Consider the following 25,883-nt stretch of genomic DNA (forward strand, 5'->3'; position numbering starts at 1 on the left):
TATTGTAGTTTTTTTTTATTTTTTATTTACAACAAATACAAAGTACAGAACTATTTTTAAAAAAAAGCAAGCAGCAGCTGCAGTTGTGGTTTTCTCGCCAGTGTGACTTGCTGATATCCAAATGGACGAGTCATGCTGAAAAACATTGCATTCCTCTCCCTGGGAGAGAAGTCCACCTAAAAACAAACACAGAGAAAGTCAGTCTCCAGAATCAATTAAACAAGGGGACACAATTGCATGCAGCACTAATAGGGGCAGAATTTGACAGTTTTAGGACATAGTGAATGTATGACATGGGCAAATTTCCACTATGTGTAGAGTGTGCTTGTGGAGAGAGAGAGAGAAAAAAATAAAAATCAGTCTTTACCAGATTGTTTCTCAACAGAGTAGTTTTTATTCAATAGAAACCTTCATAGCTTACAATTCTGTTGCATTTCAACAGATTGGGTAATCTTCCGCAGTACAGAGAATTACAAAAGTATTTCCCTTTTTTCTGTTCTTACAAGCTAGCAGTAGTTAATACCCAGTCCAAGTAGCTTTTCTAATTGGTCCAACAGAAAGATGGACACTGGGGCGGGTTTTATTCTCAGTTGATCTGGCGCTTCATTGGTGCACTGAGTGTTTATGCTGTAGTGGGCGTGGTATGGTATCAATTCCACAGTGTCATTAACTTTATTACAAGCGTTTCTTTCTGAAGTTTGTTATATATATTTTTAATAAAATGACATCTCTAAACAAATGAATGAAGTGAAGTGCATTTGGAAGTATTTTGAGGAACCAGACGAGAAAACCGTGGTTTGTAAATAATTATGCTAAACAAAATTGCTGTACCACAAAAACACATTCAATGCTTCACCATTTGAAATGAAAACATTCAGAATTACTGTGGATGGAGTTACTGATGGCAGTAAAAAGCAAACATCCGTAATAAACAGAACGCTCCAGGTGGTGACTGACATTTATTTAGTCCTTACATCCCTATGAATACGCGTAACATGATTTTTACAAAGGACGTTTTTTTTTTGTTTTTTTCAATATTAACTCAAAGAAGGCATACGTGTAAAGTATGTATAGGCTTTAAATTTACTAGTATACTTTTAAACAAATTGTTTGTTTAAAAAAAATTAAATGTCCTTGATATCTATGTAATTTGTCAATATATACTGTATATTATATATATAGGAATTTGTGTATTTAATAGATTCTGTAACGTGTTTTTTTTTTGTTTTAATTATTGGTTTTGTTTTTTGATATAATAGAATTTAAAATTAAAAAAATAAAAAGTTTAGTTTATTGGCTTCCCTTTGTGCCCACCGTTGGGCCAGCACAGGTACATTTTCAATAGTGCAGCACTAATACAAAGAGAGACATTTACTAAGATACAAATAATAATATATATGCTTTTAAAAAGACCAAATTCCTATTGGGCTTATTTTTTTTATTGATTTTCTAGATTCTACTGATTGTTTAGTATTACATGCAGGACAGCTGATATAAGATCGTTACCTTCATTTAAAATGTGCACGGATAAATCAACTAATGCCCATAAATTAACCAATCGAAAATTGTAATTCAGTGACAGCCCTGATTTCAAGTCGTTGAGATGTTAAAACGTTATTTACTTATTTAGGGCTTCTTTGCTTAGAAAATACTAACCAGGGCTGTCAGTGTATATCAGAATGGAATATAAAGTGTGTGTGTGTGTATAGCATTTAAACATTCATAAAAATGTACCAAAAGCACATCCCAAACTTTTTATATATATACAGTATATATCTTGCAACAACTCAACTGGCTTGGAGAGCCCCCCCCCCCCCCCCCAGTCCTGAAGCCTGTCTGCAAACTGACACGTAGACACCTGAACTTTATTGTGAAGTGAAAAAGCTACCACTTGACCTACACTACGGAGTGGGACATTTGCCTTAATAAAATAAAGTGCCACTGGAATGGAATACACATCTGTGATACTGATCAAGACACAATGCCCACACGTTTTGTATTCAGATTATTCACACAAAATGAACACTGACCGATTCATTTCCTATGGCATCCCTAAGATGCAATATACCCTCCTGATCCCCCTTCCAGTACACAATACAAGGCAGCATGCTTTCTACAGACGGGAATGCAAGGCTGCATCTGTCACTGCTGTTCAGGCAAGACTGCAGACTTCAACACAGGGTATAAAGAGATTTGCAACAATGAAAAAGAAAACCAACCCACCCGTCACCATTGTGTGTCCAGGACTAGCAGTGCAGTTCATTTGTGGCGTGAACGATTTCCTAAAGCAGCTTCCTTTCTGCCTTGTTTGAGTCCCTGTTGTGAATAGAAGAGTGCTTTACTTGTTTGTGTAATTACAGCCAGTCAACCATCCCCTTTCAAGTCACACAAAAGACACAACAGTAGTACATGTTTCTTACTGGGAGAAAAGAAACCATACTAACATTTTGCATGAATACACAGGATTATTTCAGAGCCCTTCATCCTTGTTGAAGTTAAAAACAACGACACACTACTCAAAAGACACATGCCACAGGGTGGGATTTGGGGCTGCACTACTTACCAGATAGTAGCCAGTGTGATAGCCGCTCATGTACCATGCTATCAACATGCTGCCCAAGGCTTCATCATCCTCACTTGAATCTGGGCCCATTGGAGGTGGAGGAGGGATGAGCTAGAATTAAGAGAGAGAGAATCCTCCAGATTAGTCTGCACACCGGATACAGGACTGAACCCGAGAGCCTCAGTCAAGTTTCAGACTTATAATGTGTCAAATCCAGAACTAACCCAGGTTCCCAAGCAAAAATACATGCGGACTGAGACACTAGCCTATTTGTATAATGAGTGTTCCCTTGTTTAATTTGTGTGTCATTTCAATATCATTTTTTTTTTTTTTTTTTTTTTTTTTTTTAATACATTCATACATACACACACACACACACACACACACACACCAGTCTATTGGAACTTCATTCGGAAATTTATTCGGAGTGTGTGTTTCATTCTAGAATATATTTACTATATATTTTATTTGACATCACATTGCAAAGGCAACAGTATTGAAACAATGAAGAGAAATTCTCACCGGTGGTCCAGCAGGAATAGTTGGAGGAAAGCCTGGGAAGAAAGGAGGCGACCCCCCAAACCTGGGCTCAGGCTGCACACACACACACAAAAAAAGGGACAAAATGATATCTGGGTATTTAACACTGGAGGAGATATTTCCTGCATTGCACTCCAAGGCGGACATGGTGGGATGGCTCATAACACTTGGTGAACATTAAGACCCCTGATTCTTATCCAATGATGTGCAATGCAAAATCTTTATCTAGAAATACTGTCAGTCTCTTTGTTAGAACAGTAAGAACCTTCTCAAACCAGGTTCTGACTGAATGATGTCATTCTCACCATGCCAAGCCCTGCCACGGCTGGTGGGAGGGGTGGACATCCGTGACTCCAATGTGGCATAGCAGCAGCTGACTTGGGTTTGGGTTTGGGTTTGGACTTGGTTCTGGTTCTGTGCTGCTGTGGTGTGGGAGATCTGTCACTCTCTTCTGTTGAAAACGGAGCATCTTTTTCCTGTTATAACAAAGACAATTGGGGGGGGGGGGGGGGGGGGATGACAAAAAAAACGTCTATATTTACAAAATATATATTTTTAAATAACTGCCATTGTGTACAGTAGCATGAAGTAGCATGAATCACACAGAGAATGTGCGTCTTAAACTGTTCTTACCTCTTCCAAAACTGCTTTCTCACTTTCTGCTTCAGAATTATCAGACAGAAGATCTGACAGGTGCTGTTGTTCCTTATTTCCATATGATGTGTAAATAACATTACAAGTCCCTTTCTTTACGTCTATAGATGTAATAGTTGCTTGGTATGCATTGCCATCTGCTGACCACACAGCATTACAAGTATCCCCAACCTTCCACTATAGAGGAAGAAAACACAGGCAGAACACATTAAAATCATGCATTTTAGTTCAAATCCCTCTGTCACAAATAACAAATGTAAATGCAAACAATTTATTATAGTAAATAATGGTCTTCAGCCAGAAATAAGAATAGATAGTAATGTGTAATGGGGATGTCATCTACATGCAAAAGGAATATGCATTCCAAAACACTGCAATAGCAACGCCATATCAGGTTATCTCAAATAAGTTATGTGAGGAGTGCTGCATATGGGGTATGCTTATTACAGTACTGTATTACAAAAACAGATCATTCAGTTTCCCTGGGTATGTTATGCAATTGCTCCCACTACGGCTCATGAAGGACCTGAAGGTAACAGCAATTCTGTGTGTTACATATGTCACTCTGCTTTACATTTGAGAATACTCTGCTCTTTTATTCTTATCAACTGAATGAGAAAAGGTGCTACTCCCTCTGCTGGTATTAAAGAGGAGTTACTAGGTAACCCCTACTTATTATTATTATTATTTATTTCTTAGCAGACGTCCTTATCCAGGGCGACTTACAATCGTAAGCAAATACATTTCAAGTGTTACAATACAAGTAATACAATAAGAGCAAGAAATACAATAACTTTTGTTCAAGCAATAACTTTTGTTATTCTTGAACTAAGTAACTTTTGTTACTTAGTTTAAGAAGCATTTTAAGTCCAAACCTAGAATATATATAACATTATATGAATTACATTTAAAAACAAAAATGTATTTTCAGAATGCAGACAAAGTGTCAAGTCAAGGATCTCAACCCACACGTGTTCTTATGCAGTTAATAAAAGCAGTAATAAATTATATATATATATATATATATATATATATATATATATATATATATTATTATTATTTATTTCTTAGCAGATGCCCTTATCCTGGGCGACTTACAATTGTTACAAGATAGCACATTATTTTTACATACAATTACCCATTTATACAGTTGGGTTTTTACTGGAGCAATCTAGGTAAAGTACCTTGCTCAAGGGTACAGTAGAAGTGTCCCCACCTGGGATTGAACCCACGACCCTCCGGTCAAGAGTCCAGAGCCCTAACCACTACTCCACACTGCTGCCTTGTATATATAGACACACACACACACACACACAGTGCTCCCTTGCTATAAGGCTCTCGGTTATAACGCACCTCGGATACAGCGCTCCTACAGCATGTCCCCCAATTCCCTATACTAGTGATTCATTAAATATTTCTACAGTAAATACAGTGCTGGTGCTCAAACTATAAACAACTTCGCAGTCTAACTTCTGTTTCTGTCTCTCCCTTTTGATACAGTATCTGAACTGAAGAAAAGCTGCGCTAGCACTGACACATACATCTTATTCAGCATTTGTTTCATATCTAAATAAATATTAGGCCGATTACATGGTTCTTATCTTTCCTAATGTATTTACTTTTTTGCTGCGAGAGGAGCTGGAGCATTAGCTTCGCTTCAGCCCCGCTCCGGCAGCCGAACCTGGGGCGAGCCCATTCCCTCTTCCCCTCGCCCGACCCGCTCACCTTCTCGCACTTGGTTTGCTTGTCTGTTGCTTCGAACTGAACTCCCAACCGCCGTTTAGCCAGGCTATTTATAGTTTAAAAACTGCTAATTAAAATGATCCACGAGTGGGAATGTTACCTTTTTTTTTTTGTAAAAAATTAAGCGTTGATTACATGGTGCTTTATGCATGGTTAATTCATGGAAAGTTACATTTTTGCTTCAGTATATGTGCATTATAGAGAGGGAGTTATTTTATTTTGTATTTTAGTCAGATGTGTGTTGTTGGCGCCCCCTCCCCGCTCTTTGATTGTAACGCTCATATTGTGTGTCCCCCGAGACCCGCGTTACAGCGAGGGAGCACTGTGTATATATATATATATATATATATATATATATATATATAACACATTACATTGGGACTGAGTGATTTCTACCTCTTTATCTGGCACTGCATTGCTTTTCTTCCTGCTCTTGTTCTTTTTGCTGTTCTTGCGTTTCGTTCCTGTACTGGATTGTTCTTTGTTGGATGACTCTGTGCTATCCTCATTCTTGAGTGCATTCTAAACGTGGAAATAAAAAACAGTGAATCAATACGGTTAAGCAACACAATGGCCCTTTCACCTTTCAAACTCAGCCACAGAAATAACATCTGCTAGCTGTCATGCAAATCCAAATAACTAAACACTAACACCGATGAAGAAGTATTAGCTGAAAGTCTTTTACTCAAGAACATAAGAAAGGTTACAAGCGTGAGGAGGCCATTTGGCCCATCTTGCTCATTTGGTCGTTAGTAACTTATTGATCCCAGAATCTCATCAAGCAGCTTCTTGAGGGATCCCAGGGTGTCAGCTTCAACTACATTACTGGGGAGTTGGTTCCACACTCCCACAATTCTCTGTGTAAAACAGTGCCTCCTATTTTCTGTTCTGAATGCCCCTTTATTTAATCTCCATTTGTGACCCCTGGTACTTGTTTCTTTTTTCAGGTCGAAAAAGTCCCCTGGGTCGACATTGTCAATAACTTTTAGAATTTTGAATGCTTGAATCAGATCGTCGTGTACTCTTCTTTGTTCAAGACTGAATAGATTCAATTATTTCAGCCTGTCTGCATATGACATGCCTTGTAAACCAGGAATAATTCTGGTCGTTTTTCTTTGCACTCTTTCTAGGGCAGCAGTTACCCTGGAATGAATGACTGGAATGAATGACTGTGTGACTGCAGTTATGGGTGAACATTATTTCTGAAGCTACAGAGAAGTCTGAATCATTTTACCTTCATCAAGCCCCTTCTTAAAGGAGCACTGGGCTATGTTTTGAATTCAGTTTACAATATTTTAAGAATCTGCTGAAGTGATAAATTAATTGCACTGTACACTTTTCATAGGACATTACATTACCACTGTTGCCTGGGCCAGTAACCAGCAATACATGAACATGGATTCCTGGCGTCACAGTTGCGTAAGTAAACTGGAGTCATCACAATGTTACATTATTTGTTTCAGGCAGTGGGCATCAACTATAAAACAGCAACAGTATGGTACCTTAAAGGAAGTGACGGCTTTATCATATGCCTTTATTAACGCTGTGTCATCCCATATATCCGAATCATCACTCTGCAAGGAAAAGATGAAAAGTATAAGAGTAGATTAGAGGGCAAGGCTTGCATACTAGCAAGGAATGCAAGCGAGAGACTGTGTACACGTGACTGTGCAGTCCTGGAGTTATAGCTATTATTTGTCATCTACGTAAGGGTTCTTGTTGATACGCTGACACTGGCACCATCTGTGACATCAGTTTGTCCAAACTGCAGTTAGGCTTCCAACTTCCAGATTAGAGAAACAGATTGTAATTATGCAGACGCCGTTTGGAGACAAGCTTGCTGTGGACTGTGCTGTACCTCCGAAATGGGCATTAACACATCCAATCTCTTCAGTTCTAAACTCAACAAGTTTACAATACAAGCTGTTAGGACCTCATTGCAAACAATGTGTGCGATACCAGTGGTAGGGTAGGGGGCTCCCTGAGAAAATGTTCAAAAATGCCTTGTAGTAATAGTATGGTAGGTGAAAGATAACCAGCTTTACTTCCTGTGCAATAATAAGCAGAATTATTAACCCGTAATGTCTTTTTCATTTGATGTACTAGTTTCCAAGGCAATTCGCTTAACAAAGTCTAATGTCTAGGCTAAAAGTTCCATTTACAGGCGGGGTTTCTGTTAGTTTCAAGCCGGGGAAGTTGATACAAGCGGAATAATTAATGGCATTTTTAAAACGAATAATAGCTATTTGTTGCACAACAAAAGCAAAGAGCGGTAGAAATGTATAAATAAATACTGATATCGCAGCATAAATAAGCATCTCCATCCTGTTGTCTTTCTAGTATTTCTTCACGCTCATTTGACAAAGTGTGGCAGGCCTGAGTAGTGTGGCCATGCTGCTTGAAAACTAAAAAAAAATCGAGCAAAAAAACAAAAACCTCACATAAACGAGTTGGTTTTATTAAGACCTACCTGCCCACCACGTTTAAACAGCACGTCTTTCTGCCCGTTAGCCATGACTGTATACTCGTTCACACAACGACCTGCAGACGATTTCAGAGCACCTTTACTCAGCCCTGACTGGACTGGAAGTACACTGGTTAAAATGTGATGTCATAACCACGCGACAAACACTGACACGGGGTAATAGTGGGCGCCCAATGGTTTTGCGACTTGTTCTGTGGAGATGGGAGATTGTGCAGCATAGGTTCTAGTTTTAACTGGCCAGACAAGTGCTCCCTCATCACAGAATGTCATTGTTTCAATAGACATTGATTTTGCGACCAGTGGTTTTGCGACTTGTTCTGTGGAGATGGGAGATTGTGCAGCATAGGTTCTAGTTTTAACTGGCCAGACAAGTGCTCCCTCATCACAGAATGTCATTGTTTCAATAGATTATAGGACAGGGGTAAGGCCACTGACTGGGGTTATGTATCTTTCCAGACAAGCACAATACGCCTGGGTTCGTTTTAATATCTCGCATTATTATTATTATTATTATTATTATTATTATTATTATTATTGGACCACATATAAAGTAATATTACAATATCCAGCTATGGTAAATATAAAAACACTAATTATTTATATACGTCATGAAATCAGAAAATAATAAATGTCTTGGTGTAAGCACGCTATGTATTTCTTTGTCGAAAATATGTGTGCCCAAACTAGTACAGTCAATTTAACTGGGCTCTACGTGTACGGTGCAAACATTAGAACATACGAAAGTTTACAAACGAGAGGAGGCCATTCAGCCCATATTGCTCGTTTGGTTGTTACTTTATTGATCGCAGAATCTCATCAAGCAGCTTCTTGAAGGATCCCAGGGTGTCAGATTCAACAACATTGTAAAAGAACAGATCTCTGTAAGTAAATTGTATGTACAAATAATGTATGTAAAAATAATGTGATATCTTGTAACAATTGTAAGTCTGCTAAGAAATAAATAATAATAATAATAATAATAATAATAATAATAATAATGCAATTTACTGGCGTTTCATCGTATAGCTCGATGGGAATTGCAGTTCTCTCGTTTGACAACATTCAATATGGGCAACGTATCTACACCAGGATTGAAACTACAATACCCACAACCCCTTTTCAGTGACAGGCAGGCGGTAGTGACTTCACAGGGCTCCAGGGAAAGTAGCATGGCGGCGGGTGTAGCGTGGTGGACAGAGAGAAACTTGGATTATTGAAGCTGCTGTTGCCACGTTCATGGGTGCCACTTTGATAGGATAGAGAAGCCGTTTCCTGCAGGTGATATTATTATTGATTTGTATTACTTTTCAATAAAAAAAGTTGAAATTGCTCCGCGGGAGTCGAGTTTAAATGTTTTTTTACTGCTATGCTAGTGTATACCTGACAGTAGATTTATTTAGTTTATATTACTAGATCTGCTGTACTGTATATATTGCATTTTATCACGGTGCAACTTTTTTATTTTATTTTTTTACAGATGAATTGAATATGATGATATTAAATGTCAGTGTATAGGTTTATTTTGGCACTAGTTAGTTTAGCCGGTAAGTGATTATGTTGCAGTGTAGTTTTGTGTATTACAGTACTTGTAATTTTTAATCCCGACGCAGACGGCTATTTCGATGAAACCATTTATTTAATCGATATCAGCAGTGTCACAGGATTAGTGCAACTAAACCATATTCCAAATTGTAAACTGTCATTTTTGAGGGCAGTAGTACTAGGGCTACTAAGTGGAATCATAAAATACTTTATTCACCTTTTGAAGTTATGACAACAAACGAAAGTGTTTGTTTTATGTCAATTGGGTCATTTTCATTCTATTATTCCAATAATTATACATACTAAAAAAAAACACAGCAATAAAACGAAGCTGCTGGCACGGCGGTGCAATGCCGTGGTAATGCTTCAGGTTCAGTGTGTGTGTGTGTGTGTGTGTGTGTGTGCACGGTGTTGTGTTTGCATTGTTTTCGATGTGTGTTGTGGAGGGAGGTGTACTAACACAGCACTAGGCTCGAGGACCTAGCACAGCGGTACGGTGTGAGCAGCACGCTGGTGTGTGTTGCCCTGTACAGAACATTGACAGACCAGACATAACCCCTTTCGCATGAGCATGTTTTTGCGCACCCAACTGTAAATTCGAGGATTTTTTTCCCCACAAACGACAATTACAATATTTATAAGGTATTAATTAATGAAAATGTTTGACCCATGTTTATTTCGTACAGCCTGTCGAACGAGCACTGACACATCTCTCACTGTATTGCCTGTACATTTGCTATTGTTAATTATACTACATCGTCCTCTTTCACAGACCATACTAGTAATGTTACCTTGGGTATTCCAAGGCTAGTGCTTATCAGGGCTGCGAAGCGAGACATATGAGAACTAGTTTAGTCTTGCAGGCCAGACATTATCCTTATCCTAATTTCTCAGTAATATTTAGTTCCTTGGTGTCTGTGTACTGTGCCCGCCCATAGTGTAACCAGATATGAACATGCTGTTTAGTAGATTGTTGACAAATTTCATCTTTAAAAATATTTATTTTGAAACCCCTACCAGCACAACACGGGTGCAGGGGGGTGTGGGGGTCCTCCCCCAGCGCGGGTGCAGGGGTGTATGGGGGTTCTCCCCCAGTGCGGTGTATGGGGGTCCTCCCCCAGCGCGGGTGCAGGGGTGTATGGGGATCCTCCCCCAGTGCGGGTGCAGGAGGGTATGGGGGTCCTCCCCCAGCGCGGGTGCAGGGGGGTATGGGGGTCCTTCCCCAGCGGGGGTACAAGGGGGTATGGGGATATGGGGGTCCTCCCCCAGCGCGGGGGCAGGGGGGTATGGGGGGTATGGGGGTCCTCCCCCAGCGCGGGGGCAGGGGGGTATGGGGGGTATGGGGGGTATGGGGGTCCTCCCCCAGCGTGGGTCCTCCCCCAGCGCGGGTCCTCCCCCAGCGCGGGTGCAGGGGGGTGTGGGGGTCCTCCCCCAGCGCGGGTGCAGGGGGGTGTGGGGGTCCTCCCCCAGCGCGGGTACAGGGGTGTATGGGGGTCCTCCCCCAGCGCGGGTGCAGGGGGGTATGGGGGTCCTCCTTCAGCACGGGTGCAGGGGGGTGTGGGGGTCCTCCCCCAGCGCGGGTGCAGGGGGGTGTGGGGGTCCTCCCCCAGCGAGGGTACAGGGGTGTATGGGTGTATGGGGGTCCTCCCCCAGCGCGGGTGCAGGGGTGTATGGGTGTATGGGGGTCCTCCCCCAGCGCGGGTGCAGGGGGGTATGGGGGTCCTCCTTCAGCGTGGGTGCAGGGGAGTATGGGGGTCCTCCCTCGGCGCCAGTAGGACAGTGCCACACCAGCGTGTCTGTACCCAAGCATCAATTCCCTTCCCCTGTAAAAAAATGTACTTTTATAGCATTACATTTAGTGCAAAAATACCCTCCCTCCCTCCCCCCACTGTTGCTCTTACCTAATATACAAAAAAAATATGGCTGTGTTTTGGGAAGACATGGAAAGTGTGACATCAACAGAAGAGGAGGAGGAGGAAGAAGAAGAGATTCGTACTGTACATAAGTTTGAACATACATTTCCAACTTCTTAAAAAGGGAATTTAGTCTTCTAAAACAAAGAACCTTTGTCTTTAATCCGTTTTAGTACCATGCCTATTTAAACATAGATAGATAATTACAGTATGTGTTTGTGCGTGTGGGTGTGGTTGTACTTTATATCTGTATATACATGTTGTGTGTAAACAGCCAATACTAGAACACAGTTTTACAGCAGCTGATTATGCAGCAAAAGATCTGACCAATACATCTTGTAGCTCATATAGTGATATTTTTCATTTAATAAAGACTGAATCAGCAAAACAAAGCACATAAAAATAAAATAATCAACAGTCTTATTAATTAATTGGGCAATGCGAATATCGTTTCCTGAACTAATTATTATATTCTAGGTTTCAGATCGATCTTCTAAGTCACTGCATAAGACATTTTACAATGCTTAACATATACTCACTGTATTTTGTACACTTAGAGTCAAGAAGACGATCTTACATAGAAAACGCAGGTTTGTTTTAAAAAAAAAAGTTATACAATTTCATAACTCTGCTGTATGGTTACTGACTCGGGTATATGATTGTACAGTTCGCTTGTAAGCTCGAAACTGATTACAGATACAAAGTAGACGGCTGGAAATGAGAAGGCTGGTAGTATATGTATGAAATGTGACACCTTGTAATGAAACTTTTGATGTCATTATTATGTCTTGTTATCCAGGATGATACGAAGATCTAGAATTAGCGTGAGGCCAAACGTAAGGCCGGGTGGTAGGGGCCTGTCTTCTTCATCTCAAGAACCAAAGCCAGCAGGAGAGGCTCCTCCTGGCTCTCCGAAAGCCCAAGAGAAAAGAGACATTGCTGGTAGAGAGCCCCAGGATGAAGCACTCAAAGCTGGGTCTGAGAGTGCACCACCACCTCCCCCCTTAGCTGAAGACGCTCGAGCTGAACAGCAAGCTTCCCTTAACCAGTAAGTATTACACCATACCAGTGAATCAAAGCATAACGCTTTGTGATTTGTTGAAAGAGTACATGAAAAAAATAAAATAAATGAAAGTGTTGAATTTTGGTTTCAGCTCTTCCAAGTTTTAGTGAATTTTGAAGAAACCCTTTTGGCAGTGGGTAGGAACATTGTGATTTGTGGATATTTGTTGAGGTAGGTATGAAAGATCAGAGGCTGTATGCTATGCAAGTGGTGCACATTTCATAATTCAGCCTCATTGTGTACATGTGTACGTAGTTTTTTTAATAATGAATCATCCTATCTTGCATCATTAAGTTGTGCAGTTTGGGTCCCCTTCTTAAAAGCATTCGCAAGTTATCATTTAAACCTGGGGTTTGGGGATTATTGTATTATTATTATTATTATTTATTTCTTAGCAGACGCCCTTATCCAGGGCAACTTACAATTGTTACAAAATATCACATTATTTTCTACATACAATTACCCATTTATACAGTTGGGTTTTTACTGGAGCAATCTAGGTAAAGTACCTTGCTCAAGGGTACAGCAGCAGTGTCCCCTACCAGGGATTGAACCCACGACCCTCCGGTCAAGAGTCCAGAGCCCTAACCACTACTCCACACTGCTGTATTATGGACTAACTGACGAACCCTGATAGATTTGTTAGGTGTGATTCAGTTTTCTTGTTTCTTGGATGTTTGTTTCTGTGAAAGCTTGTGACTTTTGTGATTTTGTGAAAGTCTTGGTGACACTGATTAGAAAATGTGTATCAAGCTTCATAATGATGGGGATAATTGCAGATTGGTAATGCAGGGCTTGGAGTTGAGGTCATGAAGAGCAAGGCAATATTGCCTTCATTGGGTGTGAAGATTCAGGGGCACCAAGACGGTTCTAGGGGAGAAAAAGGCAAAACATAAGTCCAACCCAAGGGCACCAAGGCGATTTCATACTCATTCATAAAACAACAAAAAAGAAATACAGAGAGCCTATTATGTTGATGACGTTTTAATAAAAACAAACACAGATCAGTGTTTTATGAGTGATTCACACACCAATTGTTACAAAAATAAAATATAGGTCACTTTCCATTGCAAAAATCAAATGGTTTTAAAACAACAAACTTTCGTAATGAAAAAATACAAAGGATAATTTGGCAAAAAAATAAATAGTCAGGGTATTTTGTACTAAAGGTCACACATCACTGACTAATACATAGATTAGACTAGAGGCTTAGATACAGCCTTAGTGATACAACAGCACAGATAAGCGATGTCAGTGAAGGGAAAGTTAAAGATAGCTTTTCAGGCAAACTGGCTGAAGACCCACGGCTGGAGTGTAATAATGATAATGGTCAAACGAGTGGTTCGGTCTGCAGTGTGTCTGCGCAACTGTAGTTTGCTAACCGCTGTACAACCTGTAGAAACAACAAGGCTTTGGTAAAAAAATAAAAAAAAAAAGGAAATAGAAACTTGGTCAAGCAATGGAGAGTGTTCTACATGACAATAATGAAGCGCTGGGTGTACACAATGTTAAATGTTTACAATTGAGAGACTGTATATAGTGTCACAGTTCTGGAAATTTACAGTTGCAAAGGTTTACAGTTTTGCTATGGTGCATTGCTGCACACTCGATTCAGTAAAAAAAAAAAAAAAACGGTATGCTGTTTTTAAGCATGCACATTCTAACCCCTTTCATGAAAGCACACGTTTTAATAGTTAAAAAGCAGAACTACATAAGGTAGTGAGAATGTATTACACAAAATAAAAATGAAAACAGAAATCGATGCACTTCCCAAGATTGTGTTTTGTTCACTATGATGTTATCTCTCCTACTCATTTCATAACGCAGAGAGCTGCTAATTGAACCATGTCATAACTACTTGCTCTTTTTTTTTTTTTGGTAAGAATTTGAACAAAACTAATAATTATCTACCTATTGTGTGTTCATGTTTAGCGTTGGTGTTTTGGCGGGGATTACACCGAATTACAAAACAGCAACGGTCATTGAAATGTCTATATAAATGAGCAATTTATATACACTGAAGACATGAAAGGAGTTAGAATGTGTATTGCACTGTTGCATTTTAAAGTATTGCAATTTGAAGACCATTCTGTCACAATTCAATTTAATTCTGTTTAATTTCGTCCTTTCTGCAGTACTGTACTTGACAACTGTAAGTTCACATTATTATTATTATTATTATTATTATTATTATTATTATTATGGATGCATTGTTGTGCACCCATTGCTTACCTGAACATTAGGTAAATCCTAGAACACTTCGCTGCTGCTTTAGACAGCCCTTCTTCCTTCTTTTTTTTTAAGAGTTGGCATGGGGCTCACAGACATCACAGTGACACTGCCAGTGAACATGTGTGAAAATTGCTAGAAGCACGGTCATATTGAGCTCAGTCTAACAGCGTCTCTCCCTCTGTTTGCCCTTCATTAACCAAAGTTACAGTATGTCTTTAGTGCTGGGAGGTGCACAGTAAAAAGAATGGCAACAATAATACATTATGATAATGAGTCATTTTCTCGCAGGACGAGATAGACAGAATTCAGTTGAATTGTGACAGAACGGGCCAGCTGACGCTGACCATGTTTGTGAATGGGTTGTAGATCAGGTGTGTTGGTGCTGAGGGGCGGGCTTACAGGGTACTTTTGCGGTAATTCTTTTTTAAATGTCATCGGTTATTACGCGCTCTGGTAATGCAAAGTGTTCCTCCAAAACGAAATACTTCTGTGAGCATAATCATTGGCGAGCGTGCGGGATTGGCCTTGTTTGTCAAATGTCCCAATACTTTGAGCCTGTGTAAAACGTGTGTATATATATATATATATATAATTTGTATTTGTATTTAACAGGGAGGAAAAGAACCACAATGTGAAGGCCTCTGGTAGCAGTATTCCCACTGCTACTCCCATACAGAGAAGAAAACGAATCTCTGCAATGCCAAACGTAGCCAAGCCCAGAACTGCACAGCCACAAGCCAGAACACCCCGTCCAGCGACTTCAGGCACTGCAAAGAATAAAGAGCCCACTCCAAAGGACAGCGCAGTGTTGGAGAACACTTCCCCACAAACTCTCCCCAAGTCACCAGGCCGGAGAAGGGCCTCCACAGGGCCGCAGCAGCTGAAGGTGCCTGATAAGAAATCTGGAAATCTAAAGGAAGTGAAAACTGCCCCAGCAAGTCAAGAGCCAGCTGCTGATTCAAACCGGAGCAGGAATGATGAAACACAGCAGACACACAACGGCTCCTCTCCTAAATTAAAAACCTCTCAGGATAGCTTCTGTATAGACGACCACCGGCCCTCGCCAGAATATTCTTCTGGTAAACTGAAAGCCTCACAGAATGACATCTGTATAGATGACCACCACCCCCATCCAGAATATTCTCCTGGTAAACTGAAAGCCTCACAGAATGACATCTGTATAGATGACCACCTCCCCCATCCAGAATATTCTTCTGGTAAACTGAAAGCCTCACAGAATGACATCTGTATAGATGACCACCACCCCCATCCAGAATATTCTCAGGGTAAACTGAAAGACTCTCAAAACAGCACTTGTATAGAAGAAAAGCAAAGGCAACCTGAATCTTCATTACCGCTTAAAAAGAGCACTGCTTCCTCGGACCGGGAGAGGATCATTAAAGCCAGAAAGCTTCGAGAACTCCTTAAAAAAGAGATCAGAAAGGAAAAGGTAAATGGATCATTTACTTCATTCTCTAATTTTAAATCTTATTTTGAAAAGATTGAAAACTACATAAAAGCTATTTAAACTAAAGTGTGTTGATTTAATGAAAATGTCTTTGTTTTGCTAGTCAGCCTCTTGCTGAACTCCAATAAAAAAAAAACAAAGTAATCTCAACAGCCATTGAAACACAGTCTTAATTTCAAATGAGCCGTTCTTGTTTTCTCCTTTAGAAACAACAGAAGGGGAAGACCCCTGATTTTGAATTCAACGCCCCAGTGGACCGTTCCAAAATGACAATGAGGGACTTTATATACTATTTGCCAGAGAACAATCCGATGAAGTAAGGTATTCCTTTGCAATACAGGAGCAGTACCCAGTACATCCCCAGTAGTCAGATACAATATAATAGCGCTGTGTCATTCATGTGTCTGTCCTGCACTGGCTGTAAAGTAGGGTGGCACACTGCGTGTAAGAGCACTGTGTGTTAAAAAAGCCATGTTGATAGGTGCAGACCAATACAATTCCTTTGTGAAACAAAACATACACATTACCGTCATTTGTTTTCTCATTTTTTAAAAGGTAGCCTCTTTACTTTCAGCCTGATTTCCTTCTATAAAGAACATTAGCAGCAGCGGCAGCTATTACTGGTATTTTTTTGTTTGTTTGTTTTACATAAATAAAGATAAATCTATTTAAATACCTGTGTATGACGGAAGGGGTTACAAACTGAAACATTGTTATAGTAAAGTTATATTTTAAGAGCACAATTTCCACTGTGGTCTAAAACGGATCTGAACCATCTCTGCCCCGTAAGGAGAAACAGATCAGTGTGTCTTTCTCGCTCCCTGTTGTGTTTACAGGGGGCTCGGCTGACAAACGAGTAGGAAGAAAAGGAGCTTCTATTCAGAAATGATTGTTTAAAATTGGTGTGGCATTATCTAACCAAGCAGTCAGTAATTCCCGTTCTTAAATGTAGTCTGCAACACTGAAGCTGGGAGCCATAGGTATAAGGCTGTGCTATTTGTGTTCCTCCTTTTAGCAAGAATGAATGTGCCTGTGCAAGGGCATGAACTGCCTTATCTGTTCCATGGTATAAAAAGACGCCTGCTAACATGGGAGCACTGCATGTCCTTCATTTTGTGTGTTTGGTTCCCACTTTTTTTAAAATTGTATAACAGAGAAAGTTTTGACACTTAAAATTGAAGTCAGTGTGCAGCAAACAAAATGGAAAAACAAACATTTGACAGAATGGCTGCACAGCAGTTTCACCAAATCATAAATAACGGTTCTTGCTATAAAAAGTGTCAAGTGATGTTTGTTTTCTAAATCAACAGGTCTTCCCTAGAGGAGGAGAGAAGAGAAATTGAGAAAGTGATTGGGCCAATGCCCTCCAAAGAGTAAGTGTTTGTTTCAAAGTTGCATGTGGACATCTTTGTTAGTATGGCCTGGGACCTTGCAAGACAAACTCATGTTTCTATAGCAGCAATACTAGAAGCAGCATTTTTTCACTGGAAGCAAATTCTTATGTTACACCGGGCGTCCTGGCAAGATAATGAACAATAACAAAAATCCAGAAGAATTAAAAAATCGGGACAGCAATTTGGGTTAAGAGTTTATAAGTAAACATCATTTTTTTTCTTTACTATTAAATGTTTGTATTTGGCTAAGTCTTTGAGTTTTGCTGGGGTAACTGGTGTTTGCCTTTCAGGCCAGCTAATAAAGCCCCTTTGCCCCCCCCTGTGAGGGACGAAGATGAAGATGATAATGAAGAGGAGGATGTGGAGCATGTCCAAGATGATCAGGTTCTGGTTCCCAGAGTGAAAGTAGCAGAAGACGGCTCTATTATTATTGATGAAGAAAGGTAAAGGAATATGCATAGACTCTTTGAAACCTGCTGTGCATGGCAGGTTGCATAATGTTTCTATTACTTGCCTACACCCCTTGAAATTGAAATGAGAAAGGTGATTACCCAACCCCAAGGCAGTGTACATCTCTGAGTTCCAAAACAGATGGGGGGGAGGGGGGGGAGGAGTCATTGGAATGCTAGTTACGAATAGTTTACATTACAGAATGAGATTGTGGGCAGTGGAACAGTTCCATACAGGACACTGGCAACTTTAGGCATCATTTGAGTCCACTTGTAACTTAATCTTTCAAATACTTACCAAAAAAAACTACACAAGGAGAGGTGTTGTGTTTTTGTCATCCATTCTGACCAAGTGTTCCCTTGCATTAGTTTGACAGTGGAGGTTTTGAGAATGCAGGGTCCTAACGTGGTGGAGGAGAACGATCCTGTTTTTGAGCGAGGTTCCACAACAACGTACTCCAGCTTCAGGAAATCCACTCACACCAAACCTTGGACCAATAGAGGTACAGTTATCGAAAGCTTCTCGGAAAGGTGCCAGTCCTGCCAAACAACCATAGGTTTCCTCTCTCCCCTATTGTGTTACTAATACTGCAGAAAAGTATTTGTTCCCCAGCATGCTGATTCTGAACTTGTCCTTGTTTTCAGAAACTGACATGTTCTTCTTGGCTATCAGCATGGTGGGAACGGATTTCTCCATCATCGGTCAGCTGTTCCCTCACAGAGCCAGAGTAGAGATCAAGGTATTGTATTCACTTCAGCACAACCCCCGCAGAAAATGAAGAATAGCAATTCAGCTTTTGTTCTGCTGTTTAGAGGAAGTAGAACTTGAGTTATTCTGCATCTTGTAATGCGCTTTGTGATGGTGGTCCACTATGAAAGGTGCTATATAAAATAAAGATTGATTGATTGATTGATTGTCCTAATTGAGGTACACAGCACACAAACTCCCATTTCAGGTGATGTTTAAGGTTCTCCAAAAATCTAACCATGAATTGTAATAATAAAATTCAAACAGCTAGCCTTTCACCAAACCTTTAAACTAAGCTCAAATTACGTAAGTCACTAAATGAATTCAGTACGCTATTCTTTTGCTTTTGCTTCTGGTTTTACAGCCCCTGTCTAATACTGATTTAGGTAGTCCAAGATTAGTATTAATTGTGTTTTATAAGATAGAGATGCAGAGTATAATTACACAATTTATAAATGTTGTTTTTATCTTTTTCATGGTGTGGGTTGGTTCCCAAAATGTGCTACTTTGCACTATCAAGAACTGTAAAAGGCACAATTTTATTTACTGCAGTTAGTACAAATATGTATAAAGCCTTAGTCGTATTGATGGATTTACCTGTATTTCTTGTTTCATGTGTTTCTACAGAATAAATTTAAAAGAGAAGAAAGAGAAAATTCCTGGAGGATAGATAAAGCATTCCGTAAGTGACCTTGATCTGCATTGTAATTCATATATACAGCCTTCACATTCCAGCTTACTGTCCCTTGATTAGTTATTTAATCACCCCAGTATTACAGTGAAGGAGTTTCACACACTCGGGTTGATTTCATATACAGTACAACACAATGCAGTGTGTGTTTACCATTGGATAGGTTACAGAAACTCTCTGGAGTGACCTCGCACTCTCTCGACTGCAGTCTCTTTGATTGAATCTTGCATTCATGTAAATAGGCAGTGTTTTCCCATTGCCTCTCATTGTTTTCTGTTAATGTGATTGGCTGTATCTTTGCCTCACAGGAGAGAAAAGGCCGTTCGATTTTGAGTTTTTCAGCCAGCTGCTTGAGAGGATCCTCAAAGATGATGAAAAGAAACGGCTTAATAAGAACAAGGTTACACTTGGAAAAAAGCCAGCCAATCCCAAACGGAGAAAAAAAGGTAATGATACCCATTGAAGAAATGTATGTCCATAGATGTATTAACCCTTTGCGGTCCATTTATTAATCGCGCGTCAGGCACGCCAGGTCTAATTAATTTTCACACGCGCAGTTAATTTTATACGCGCTGTTTAAAAGTATTTTTTTTCACAGTCAAACGGGTTTAAATGGCCCAGCATATCAACAAAGCACACACTAGGCATCTCCAGCCCCTCCCCAGCCTTTTGTTTGCTATAGCGTTCAGCTGTGTAAGAAATAAATAATAATAATAATAATAGTCGTACATACCGATCGATCATCTCCAGATCACTCGTTTTATCACCAAACTCCTCAATAATGCGATCCAAGTCATTATTTTATTACTATAACATCTGAAAAAAGCTCTGCAAATGTCCATGATAGTCTCAGTGCGCTGACGCACTTAGCCAGCTTGTTTATTATGGACGCCCATTATCTGATACCTGATACCATGTATGACTATTCATGAAATACGCCTTTTTTTTTTTTTTTTTTTTTCCGACTTGTCTCGGCTCCTGTCGCTACCACTCGGCAATTGAATGGTTTTCTCGGCTTTTTCCGGAGAAAAAACGACTAAACACCCGTTTATTGCGTTGCTATAATGATGTCGGACCCAGTCCGACAAAGGACCTGTGAGGAATAATTGCAATGTCGGACCCAGTCCGACAATGGACCGCAAAGGGTTAAAGCATCCCTGTGCTTGTATGGCACTGCCTTTTATGCTGCCCCTGGGGATGTCTTTTTTTCGAGAGCCTAGCAGTATCCAGTTGCAACAGTCCTATTGGGTGTCCTTCCTTTCTATCCCACATCTTCTTACAAGAGGTTACATGTGAAGGGAAGGGGCCTGTTTGAGTGCGGCACAGCAACACTGCTGGGAAGCTCATTTGCAGTACACTTGAAATCGAGATCAAAGTTAAAATGTGTAGTTTAAAATACTAGTAATCAAACACTTAAAAAAAAAAAAAAAAAAAAAAAAAACTCCATACTTGGCAAAATGAGATCTCGGGTATCCATTTCCTAATGACCTTTACGAGGAACAAATGGCTCGACATGACTGTTTGTTTGGTTCATTCCCCCTGTCCTCTTGCTGTGTGTGTGTGTGTGTGCTTCAGAGAAGAAAGCTGACCAGAACAAGGCCCCTGACGGGGGTGGATCAGTCGAGGTGTCAGACAGTGAGGTTGCGGAGGGAGAGGCAGATGCAGAGACAGCGGAGAAGGAGAACGAGGACTCCCTCAATGTGAATGAAGGGGAGGCGAGCACTGCTGGAGATCCGGATGCTAAAAAGAAAAGGAAACGCAAGAAGAACGATGCAGAGTCCGGCGGACCAGCAACGAAAAAGCCATCTGAAGACTCATCAGAGAGGCAGCAAAAGAAGGCGAAAAAGCGTAAACGGAGTAAGACATGACATGCAGTCCTTTATAATCAATCTTTTAAAGTTAATGTTAGATAAACTGTACATTCATGGCACCCTTACATCCCCCCCAATCAGTAAAATCAGTGGAAATCTGTGAGGACTCTGAAGAGGTAGATTATGAAAACATGCCTCCTCTTGAAGAAAGCCCAGGCAGCTCACCTTCTCGGAAGGAAGACTCGGACACACCAGAGGTAGCTGCACAGATAAAGAAGCAGCAGATTGAGGAGGAAGATGTCAGGTGGGTTCAATTTTACCCACATCCTTTGACCACATGCATATTGCGCACATGTCCTGGTATATGGCAGCATGTGGAGTGTCAGTCAGGCTCTGACAATGCAATATAACTAGGCTTGCTACTTTTCAATATTAATCAGTAAAGCTCGGTAAATGTCGAATTCCCCAAAAATATGATTTCAACTGAAATTAATTTATATAGGATAAACGTCGGTAAAACCACTCGCTATTTTTTATTTTCTTACCAAAAATAATCATTTAGAAATCATCTCTAGTTTCTGTAGTTTTTATACTTACTGTCTGTCCGTCTCCTTTCCACTCTGAATGGCTCGGGGTCGCTGTCAATCATCTCAGTGGTTCGGTAGTACTGTAGTTTCACTGTCGCTGTCATTTCACCCTTTTCTGACAGATCTCGTTGACTGAAGTAGCGCTACAATGCTCTCATTCGCTTAAATGACTGTCAATCATCATGACCTGCACAAACTGTGCACTTTCATTTGCCAGCAAAAGCGCCTGGCATTCAAAGCTCCTACTTCGAAATTAGCAGGTTAAGGTGTAGGTAGGCTTTTGCTATAGGTATACGGTGACAGTTACTAGCTTGATTTGAAAATGGGGCGCAAGATGAAAACACTTAATGAATATTGTGCACAATACCCTGACTGACAGCTGAAGTCTCCGCGGCAGGACGAAGTGGGCCCGTCTGCCTTGCCTTCCAGTGACTCCGAGTCCAGCTGTGCTGAGCCTGAAGCAGGACAGGGAGAGCTCAGACTCTGAATAATAAGTGCAAGTTAGTTCTGTTCAGCTATCTAATGTTTTGTTCTGTGCGTATTATTTTTACTTGTAAATCTATGCTATAAAAGTCTGTGTAATACACTTTTATATTGCGTTTTCTACGGTTTATTTGAGACAATTTTTAAGTGTGTGTAGGATTTATATCTGTACAAGGTTTAGCTCTGCTGTGACTGAACGTTATTTCAATTAGAATGTTGGTAACCATGGTTTTGTTGCATGTTGAATATGATAAAGGGGTTGCGCTAAATGAGACGTTTCTCAGTGGCATAAAAAGTCTGTTTCTATGAAGCATAATGGTCGATTTCACCCATTCTCTGCTTGAATGAAAAAATAAAGATAGAAAAAACCGGTAAATTCTTTCTAAAATAAACGTCTATTAATCGCCGATTTGACAAAAAAAAATTGAATAGTAGCAAGCCTAAATATAATGCAATGCAAGAGATGTAGTCAATACAAATGATGTGTGCTCCTCTGTTAGCTGTGACATGGATGACTGACCCTGATTATCTTGTAATCCAAACAGTGGCCCGGCAGAGGAGACTGCAGGACCAGAAGCTGCAGAAACACCCAAGCTGGGCCAACGTTCACGGCTGCAGAAACCAAAACCCTGCCTCAAACTGGCAACCAAGAGGGGGGCAAAAGCTGCTGTCGACAAACCCAATGAGCTTTCACAGGCGTCACACTTTATAAGCCATGTACTAGAGTTTGTTTATTTATTCTTCTTGCATTTTGTACGTACAGTACTTATACGTAGAGTTATGTATTCAGGGTTTCACAGTAAAGTAATCCTTTGCTTGCAACAGGTTCAGGCATAAATAAATGTTCATCACAGGGGCCTACGTAGAAACTACAGTAAAAAAGGAATCTGACTTAAACAAGTAAATGAGTTGTGCAAGATAGCTGAACTTAATATTGCTCTGGGGGGTGGGGGGAGTGTTTATTGGAAATATTGTTACACTCATGAATTGGGCATCAACAAATCTCAGGGGGATTTTCAGATGATGCCGTCTGTCTCAGATGTCTCTCTCTTCATGGCTGAACGTGTTGTTAGAACAGCAAACCAAGCAAGAGTCTCCATTGGATTTTGATTTCCGACTCTTCTGTCGTTACTCCATTGTGATTTAAAACCGAATGTGTCACACAATCTTACAGCAATGACGGGGGGCTGATAGGTGTATAGTTTTTAATTGGTATGGTATTTAACCTGTCTGATTCTTTCCAAAAGGAACAAGCAGCTGAGCCCCACTATATAGACTCTGCCATTGAGGGTACAGCAACGTCACATCTGAAGAGGAGTACCACTCGAGACCGGCAGCCCTCCAGTGGCATTCAGGAGACAGAGGAGGAGGAACATGATATTACTGCCATTCAAAAGAAAATGTTACACAAGCCCACTAGGTAAAGATCCCCTAAGCCTTTTGACCACGATAATTATACATTTGTTACATTCATAAGTCCTCAATATTAACAGATTTTGAAAATGAAACTCTTTGAATCGACGACAACCAAGACCAAATCTCTGCACGGACAAGAGGATAAGACCACAGTGAAAGCCCTTGAGACAGCTTTCCAGTGTTTTGATTTTAGTGTCTCTTTCAATGTAAGAAAAGTTGCACATTCATAAATCATTTAAATGGCAAATGCTATTTTAATCTTGTGACCAGCGCTCCAGATATGCACTGCACTGCATATGGTAGCTAGAGAATGGATCACAGCGGTGCCCGGACAGCTAACTGTAGCCTGCCTGGGAATTGCAGAAACACGTGACCAATAGTTATGGGTTTTCAGTAAAAAAAATACGGTTGAATGCACTCCACTTCAATGCGTGTTTGTTACTGGTGATTCAGCAACTGGATACTTGATCCTTAGGATTTCTCGGTCCCCCTTAACCTAACCTACCAATTTAGTCAGTAACATTTTTTGAAGATAAATCTATGTAATAAATACAATATTCTGGTTTGGAGAAAGTTGGGGATGCTTTATATTACTATAGCAAGGTGATCATAAAGGAATGCAATATTATCAAATTTTTGTTTTAAATTTCTTAGGGAGCATGTCTGTTGACTTGGAAAGGGAGAGAGAAAGGACGATTTACAGAAAACAACTGTAACAGCCTAGTACTATTAGGAGGAGACACTGTGAACGCTGTAGCTAACTACATTGAGAGTAGCAACTTCTCAGACTAGAATATTAAGGCAGGACTAAATGGCTGCGCAAAATACTTTTTTCAGGTGGAAAATAAGGAAAGGGACGTTTTTATTGTAACACCCAAGTTTTTGTACAGTAGTTCAGAGTAACATTACAGTTAAAATGTAAGGCTGTAAATAATGCATACCCTATAAGTTAGCATTAAAGTATATACTGTATTTATTGAAAGTGCCCATTACTTAATGTTGCATTTTACTCACGCAAAATACATTTTACTTGCATAGTGTTTAAATTGGAGAGTAAATTACTCTATGACCCTGGAGCGCTGATTCTTTCAACTTTATGCTACATAGAAAAAAATTATCAGTCTGTCATTCCCAGGTCGTTATACTGTAGCTACTGCATCAGGAAATACATGTTATAATCTATTCAGTCGCAAAATATTCTTGAAAAAACTTACAATTTTTGGATTTTCTAGGGGGGAAACAATGATGCCAGAGATAAGGATTCAATGAAAAAAGGTTACCGTTTTTTATTAACTCAAAATAGCAGCCCTAAAATGTCCATGCATGTGGCAGACTTACTAACAGAATAATACTTCTTCCTCATTTTATTCACTGTAGATCCGGAAGAATACCTAAATTGTCCTCGCATCTGAAACAGCCCGAAGATGATGAACCTCCAGCAGCCTCGCCCCCTGCCTCCCCACCCTCGGAGGCAGCCTCGCCCCCTGCCTCCCCACCCTCTGAGACAGCCTCGCCCCAAAGGAGAGGAAGAGGTCGTCCTCCACAGTCCCAGAAACCTAAACCCAGCACCCTGAAGGGGAGGGATCAGAAGAAGGACCCGAGACCCGGGAAGACCGCGCTGGTGACCTTGAGGGCATCTGTGAAAGAGACTGAAGAGAATTCAGATGAGGAGGGAGAGTCAGTAATGGAGGAGGAAGGGGATTCCTTTTCCATGAACCCAGAGGAGGTGAACCAGGCCCCTGCGTTTGTGCCCGTCAGCCTGCGCTCGCCAGCGCCCGTCCCAGCTCAGGTGGAGGAAACAATGGAGGAGGTACGGGCCGCCCTTTTATCATTTCATATTAAAAGATTTCAAAATATTATTCAAAAACCTTTTGTAAATTCAGCGACAAAGACTAGACGTTGTCGTCTTTTAATATCGAAATTAGTTTTGGTTCACATTCTTATATAGAAATGTGATCTACACCCCAAAGCGTGAAGAGTCTGTCTTTGATCCTATTGAAATAATTGTACATGTTTTAGACATAGCCTTGGTTGAATGGTGCATATTGCACAGTAGCTCATGCATGGAATAAGTCATATATGAATTGTTTTTAGTTTTTTT

The 25,883-nt window shown here is 40.4% G+C and overlaps 2 protein-coding genes across 5 annotated transcripts in view; one reads left to right on the forward strand and one right to left on the reverse strand.

The window, feature by feature from the left end:
* Positions 1-22: 22 nt before the first annotated feature.
* Positions 23-8,153, reverse strand: LOC131697909 (survival motor neuron protein 1-like). Its single transcript, XM_058989731.1, has 9 exons — positions 7,971-8,153; positions 7,003-7,074; positions 5,897-6,022; positions 3,737-3,934; positions 3,409-3,579; positions 3,086-3,157; positions 2,564-2,674; positions 2,224-2,316; positions 23-176 (listed from the first exon to the last, which is right to left on the reverse strand). Exons 1-8 carry the CDS (start codon positions 8,013-8,015, stop codon positions 2,260-2,262), a joined length of 852 nt encoding a protein of 283 aa, XP_058845714.1. The 5' UTR covers positions 8,016-8,153; the 3' UTR covers positions 23-176; positions 2,224-2,259.
* Positions 8,154-9,076: 923 nt separating this feature from the next.
* Positions 9,077-25,883, forward strand: part of LOC117403740 (transcription factor TFIIIB component B'' homolog) — a 30,431-nt gene continuing 13,624 nt past the window's right edge. For 2 of the 4 annotated variants that reach the window (XM_058989587.1, XM_058989652.1), the window contains exons 1-15: positions 9,077-9,263; positions 12,240-12,488; positions 15,348-16,185; positions 16,410-16,519; positions 17,514-17,576; positions 17,888-18,040; positions 18,416-18,549; positions 18,692-18,786; positions 19,422-19,476; positions 19,794-19,931; positions 21,061-21,342; positions 21,438-21,600; positions 22,912-23,083; positions 23,614-23,786; positions 25,160-25,592. In XM_058989587.1, the coding sequence (XP_058845570.1) occupies positions 12,241-12,488; positions 15,348-16,185; positions 16,410-16,519; positions 17,514-17,576; positions 17,888-18,040; positions 18,416-18,549; positions 18,692-18,786; positions 19,422-19,476; positions 19,794-19,931; positions 21,061-21,342; positions 21,438-21,600; positions 22,912-23,083; positions 23,614-23,786; positions 25,160-25,592 (3,057 nt within the window). In that variant the 5' untranslated portion in view covers positions 9,077-9,263; position 12,240. The remainder of the gene's footprint in view (positions 9,264-12,239; positions 12,489-15,347; positions 16,186-16,409; positions 16,520-17,513; positions 17,577-17,887; positions 18,041-18,415; positions 18,550-18,691; positions 18,787-19,421; positions 19,477-19,793; positions 19,932-21,060; positions 21,343-21,437; positions 21,601-22,911; positions 23,084-23,613; positions 23,787-25,159; positions 25,593-25,883) is intronic. The other 2 variants (XM_058989528.1, XM_058989624.1) reach the window with 1 other exon arrangement.

This window comes from Acipenser ruthenus, chromosome 1, assembly GCF_902713425.1.
Source record: "Acipenser ruthenus chromosome 1, fAciRut3.2 maternal haplotype, whole genome shotgun sequence".
NCBI classification, from domain to species: Eukaryota; Metazoa; Chordata; class Actinopteri; order Acipenseriformes; family Acipenseridae; genus Acipenser; species Acipenser ruthenus.

What these genes read in the sequence shown, in the direction of transcription:
- LOC131697909 (XM_058989731.1), bottom strand. Translation starts at nt 8,015, where the DNA reads ATGGCTAACGGGCAGAAAGACGTGCTGTTTAAACGTGGTGGGCAG. An exon ending in AAGCCGTCACTTCCTTTAAG is followed by an intron (nt 6,023 to 7,002) that starts GTACCATACTGT and finishes TTCCACGTTTAG; the next exon opens with AATGCACTCAAGAATGAGGA. An exon ending in ATGCAGTGCCAGATAAAGAG is followed by an intron (nt 3,935 to 5,896) that starts GTAGAAATCACT and finishes CTTCCTCTATAG; the next exon opens with TGGAAGGTTGGGGATACTTG.